This window comes from Solanum dulcamara, chromosome 7 (assembly GCF_947179165.1).
Source record: "Solanum dulcamara chromosome 7, daSolDulc1.2, whole genome shotgun sequence".
Classification (NCBI taxonomy): Eukaryota; Viridiplantae; Streptophyta; class Magnoliopsida; order Solanales; family Solanaceae; genus Solanum; species Solanum dulcamara.
The window spans coordinates 74,527,386-74,533,319 of record NC_077243.1 but is presented as its reverse complement, the minus strand read 5'-3'; the positions used below and the strand labels follow the sequence as shown (position 1 = coordinate 74,533,319).

General features: G+C 31.2%; 1 protein-coding gene across 4 annotated transcripts; it reads right to left on the bottom strand.

Annotated features, from left to right (window-relative positions):
- Window positions 1–3,343: 3,343 nt before the first annotated feature.
- Window positions 3,344–4,890, bottom strand: LOC129895983 (homeobox-leucine zipper protein ATHB-40-like). 4 transcript variants are annotated; one of them, XM_055971786.1, is made up of 3 exons: window positions 4,743–4,890; window positions 3,898–4,235; window positions 3,344–3,572 (listed from the first exon to the last, which is right to left on the bottom strand). In XM_055971786.1, exons 1-3 carry the CDS (start codon window positions 4,825–4,827, stop codon window positions 3,345–3,347), a joined length of 651 nt encoding a protein of 216 aa, XP_055827761.1. In that variant the 5' UTR covers window positions 4,828–4,890; the 3' UTR covers window position 3,344. The 4 variants fall into 4 exon arrangements, with proteins under 4 accessions (XP_055827761.1, XP_055827762.1, XP_055827763.1 ...); XM_055971787.1 differs by having other exon boundaries at window positions 3,898–4,226; XM_055971788.1 differs by having other exon boundaries at window positions 3,479–3,636.
- Window positions 4,891–5,934: the final 1,044 nt, after the last annotated feature.

Genomic DNA, 5,934 nt, shown 5'->3' with positions numbered 1-5,934 from the left:
CACGCCTAGGGTACCCTCTTGGGGCGTGACAGGGCGTAATGAGAATGAGGTTACCAATTTAATTATGATATGAATTAATCTAAAAATGAATCGACGGAGTTCATAAAAGATGATATGTCATATTGTTGAGTATTGAAACTTACATGCTGTAATCTAGATATCTATGTGTATTTGATTAAATACTTGATAGTCTAATTGTGATTGCAGTTTGCGTGAATTGATTATTGATCATTACTTGTGTGAGCATGTTGTTGCATTGGTTCTGAAACACTGTGATGAGAGGTATATGATTGTGAGATCGAGGTCATTTCTAGTCAGAGATATGATATGTCCGAGGTCATTTCCAGCTAAAGATTGATAGGTCGAGGTCATTTTTGGCGAGGTCATTTTCGATGAGAGATTGATATGTCGAGATCATTTTTGGCGAGATTATTTTGTATAGGTTATTTTCTGGCGAGAGTATATGGGCGAGGTCATTTTCGACGAGGTTGTGGGACCGAGGTCACTTCCGATCAGAGATTATGAGGCCAATGTCATTTTTGGCCAGGGTTTATCGTGCCGAGGTCTTTTTCGGTAATTGCACACATGCATGATCATTAAGTGTGCATATACATATTTTACATATCTGTTTTCACAGTTTGATATTTGTTTGTGACTTGTGAGTACTTGTACGATACATCTTGTGATATTGAGCTGTGATCTGTATCTTATTGAGCTGTATAGTATGAACTGTTAGGTTGGGCTAATTTTTGTGCAGGTTGTAATCTGGAGGTTCGATTGGGTTGGAAACAGAGTTTGTGTATTCTTTTAGATTTACTTAGGTTTTCTAGTTAGCTTGCTAGGTACCGCGTTGTTTGGTACTCACCCTTGCTTCTACATTTGTGTAGGTTTCAAGCCTGGACTTTGATCACCGTCTCTTTTCTTGATCATTCGAGGTTTTCTGGGAGTTGAGAGAGGTAGCCATTGATATCGAGCGAACTCTCGTACTTCCTGTATTTTTATGATTTACTCTATTTGAGAGTTGAAGACATATTGAGACTTGTACTTTCATTTCAGTTTACTTTCTTTAGCAACTTTTACATGTGACAACCAATCTTTGGGGTATTTAAGTGAAAGACTTTCGCTTTTGATTTATTATTTATTTATTTAGACTGTTTTCGCTATATTTATCAAAATATTGAGTTTTAGGCCGACTTATCCGGTGGGAAGGGACAGGTGTCATCACACCCGAAATCGGGTCGTGACAAAAACTCTAAAAAAGCTTCTTTCCAATTATACCCTTGTATTATTATGAGATTTTTTATTTCATGTAATCTGGTCAAGGTAGATAATTTTCGGACAATATTATTTTCTTGTGGCCTTCTAACTATCTATTAGAAGAACATTTTATCGTCATGTTTTCTATTTTTTCACTTGAATTATTTGAGGGTAAATGATTGTCATCTTAATAAATTGATCACTCACAAAACGTCAATTTTCATTTAAATAAAGATAGACCATCTACTTTTAAAACTGAAAAGAAGGTAAAGAATAGTAAAATCGAGTAAACAATCTACGTTTACACATAAAATTGCATGTTATAATTTTAATATGTATGCAATTTTATAAATTGCTCAAAATATAAATAATCAGAAAACCATATATATATATATATATATATATATAATATATATATATATATATATATATATGAACAAATAATACAGTCAATTAAGATCACAAACATCATGTGATTATATAAATGCCTTTTCAATTAGTAAATGATAAACAACTCACATTTTAAATATTGTACTGATTTGTATTTGATTTATTTAGCAACAAACAACTCTCTCTAAATATTTAAATTTGTAAGCTAATTTATTTAAATAAATTTACTAGTACAAATATACAACATAAAACCAAAAAAAATGATTAAAAGGATTTGAGGGGTATTTTTGTCTTTACATATATTAATCCCATGGTATTAAATCCTATGTATTATTAATACCACCAAATGGAAGGTATTAGCGATACACCATATAATACCAAATAGGTTTAGTTATATATACTCTCAAAATTCCTACCAAACATAATACTAAATAATATCATACATAATACATGAATTATTTCTCTTAATACGCTCTATCAAACAATCCCTAAGTGACTAAGGAAATCATTGACCTCAATATCAGGTGCAAGATCAGAATCATAAACTCCTTATTCTAAATCCTTTTAGGTATACAATATTGTGTTGGCCTTTGTATTAACACCCCCCCCCCTCCAAATTAAATGATTTTTTACCTAATAATAAAAAAAATGCAAATTCTTATCCTTTTAAGTTTTCAAAACCTTTGAATTGAACCGTCCATAATTATTGCCTTAATTTGAGCCATATTAATCTACGAGTGTAGTGTAGTAGTACTACAACACCAACATTTAGGTGAAACCAAAATCCAACAAAACCACAACATTAAATAATCCAATATTTTATTCCACGAACCACCAAATGATCCCCCTCCAATACTAGGAGTAACATTATCCATTAGGCAAAAGAAATGGGAATGTAAAAATAAAAATAAATTAAAAACTACTACTTCTCCCTCCATTTCATTTCATTTCATTTTACTTGATGCAAATCAAGAAAATCTTTTTTTTTTCATACTACTCTTAATATTAAATAAATATATAAAATAATAATAGTCAAATTTAAAGTTTCAAAGCATTATTAATAAGGTTAGTTTAGTAAAATGCACATTTAGTTAAAGGTTTATTAAGGTGTGTATCAGGTCAACATGTGTCAAATAATATGAAACGAGGAAGTACTTGTTCAGTTTAGCAAATTAAGACAATTGTTAAATAACTGTACTCCTTCCGTCCATATTAAGTAAATTATTGACTTTTTTCATAATTCAAAATAAGTGAATTATTCAAAGCTTAAGAGAATTATTGAGATTTTTTTTCAAATTTACCCTTCAACATACTTAACTACTTTATATTTTCTAGGAGAATAATTAGGAATAATCAAAAGTGTAATAGTGAAAAATAACATTTGATTTATGTTCTTAAATATTTTTCTTAAGGAGTGTATCATACTCTTACAAGTCACTTAAAGTACTAGTGGTCAAATTAAGATTATCATCTCAAGATAATTCATAAGATTAATTTAGTAAAATAAACTACCAATAAATATAATTTCTTAAGAGGAGTGTCAAGTCAACATAGACCTAATGAAATGAAACGGGGGAGTAGCTAACTACAAATTAAAGCAAGTTGCAAAAGAAAGAATGTACATATTCCTACATTTAAAACTTATACATGGGATGATCAGAATATCATACATGTAGGATTATAAATTAAAACCCATTCTAATTATCCCAAAGAGTCATATAAGTGCTTTGATAATCAGCAACAAAGAACATATTATCATCCATTAATATCCCCTCCATTCCAAACTCCCCAAGAAAATGTGGTTGTTCCATTGAGAATATTGATGAAGTTGGGCTATTATTCCTTGAAATATCACATTTACGTTCCAATAATAGCCTCTGTATCTCCTTTTCTGCTTCACACAGTTGCTCTTTCATCTTCAAAACCTGCAAGGAAAATGTACACTTCAGACTTCCGACTGATAGTTTCTCTTCCGAACCGGAACAATACCTATAAAAAAAAAGGAGTACGAGGGCCAAACTGATAAATCTTTGATGAATTCGAACATAAAATCTATCGATCTTCAATTTTTTCAAGCTAATATTTATATGTATAGAAACTACGTATGTACTATATAAGTCATATTAATAATTAACAAATTAAAATATGTCAAAAGTAATTGGAAAACTATAATCAAAGTATATTTTTTGACTCTACCAATAATTATTATAATAGTGTCACATCAAATGAAATAAAATACCACAAATGGACCTCAGTTTCAAGACGATATTTCTCAATGATGGTATCCTCATGTTGAGTCTTTAACTTGGAGTATTCTTCCTCGAGTTTCTTGTTCTTCCATCTAGCCCTCCTGTTTTGAAACCACACCGCGACTTGGTGAGGATCAAGGCCAAGCTCAGAAGCGAGCTTAGCCTTCCTCTCCGTCTCCAGCTTGTGTTGGTCCCCGAAACTTCGTTCAAGAAGATTAACTTGTTCTTCACTAAGCAACTTCCTCTTCCTCATCACTACTCCACTAGTGTTGCTGCTTCCTTCACTTTTCTTCTTCTTCCTTCTTCTCCGCGGTTTCACCATTGTCTCTTCTGAAGAGACTAAAGTATAAACATTAATATTGCAAGCAACCAAAAAATACAACTCTTTTTTTCTTCCATGTGGGTGCTATGTGACAAGGAGAATTAAAATAGTTTTATGTGCTGATCAAAGTTGAACGATAAGGGTACATATATTAAAAAAGTAAAACGCATGGTGAATATAACTTTATTTGAAGAGTACAGAAGCAAATCTAACCCTTTTTAGTAAAAAAATAAAAATACAACTCATACTCCAAGAAATTAAAGTTTTTTTTTTTTAAGTCAAAATTCTCAGATTTCATAGATAGGCCAAAGGAGATCAATAGAGGAGGGCTACGCCTGACCTCTGAATTACAAAACAAGGGATGAGGAACTCATCCTTACGCTCTAGCTTATTAAAGAAACGAAAGGGGAAGGAGGGAGATTACTCCTAGCTCATCGTATGAGTTTACAAAGAGGAAGTTCTAAAACAAAGAACTTCGAGCTATATAAAAGCTAAGAAATTAAAGTTGAAGTTGTAGTTCTAACCTTGTTCTTGTGCTAGTTGGGAGTAAATTTGAGGATAGAACTGAGAGATGAGTTCCATTTGCTCATCAACCTTGCTGCTTGTCATAATCCCTTTCCTTCTCTCTTGTTATTGCTTTTGCTTACTGATGTAGAAAATGAAATTTATAAAGTGGATATATAGCTAGTGAAGTGAAGAAAATGGTATTTGGTGGGACTTTATTTATAGAGCTAATTAACTAGCCGTACGTATGGGATCACATGTCTTGTTCAGATCCAACGATAATAATATATTCAATGTAATTTCATAAGTGAAATTTAAAAAGGATATAAATTATTGTACACAGAATTTATTCCTATCTTTGTTCAGATTCCAATAGACAATTGTTTGGAATATAGCTTGAACAAAGGTGAAAAAACTTTTGTTTAATTTGGGAAATGGAGAAGGGATTGAAAATTTAAGGACATGTAGCTTTTTTGTCTTAGTTGGGGAAAATTGTCTAGGTCAATATAATTGGATATATAGCTAGAAAGCAAATTATTTATAGATTATTGTCTTCGTCGTCGTAGCGGCCTCCAACTTATTTGAGTCTTAGACATAGTTATTATTCTCTTTGTTCATTTTTACTTGTCACTGTTTTAGTTTTCGAGGTCAACTTGACTATACTTTAAAGCAAAATTGAAGTAGATTAATTTAATATTTAAAATCTAAAATTTAGATGGTTGAAAACTATACGAAAAATATTATAAGTTGTCATCCTTCTCGTATTAATATGATGAAAAAATATATCTTAAAGTGTTAATCAAAGTTCATGTAGTTTGATTTCAAAAAATAAAACAATAACAAATAAAAGTGAACGGAGGAAACATTATATATAGAGTATGATTGTATGCAATTGAAATCCTTTTTCTTAAGAATAATTTAATTGAAAAGATTGAACTTTGAAGAAGATGCGTATGGCGTGGCTAGGATTCCCTTTCACATGCTTTTAATTACTTGTTAATTAAAAATTTGGCTCCATGCATGGTTAGTATTAATTGGTGCCATGTTTATCCCGACAAGTTAAGGTCATGTTTCCCATCTTCAAAAGTGGTATTTTAAATGTTAATTAACACATAATAAAGATTGGATCAAAACACCTAATTATTATGTTCGAAAAGTTACACAAATGTATTGTTCGGCTAACTAGTTTATCACTGCCTCCGTCTCTAGTTA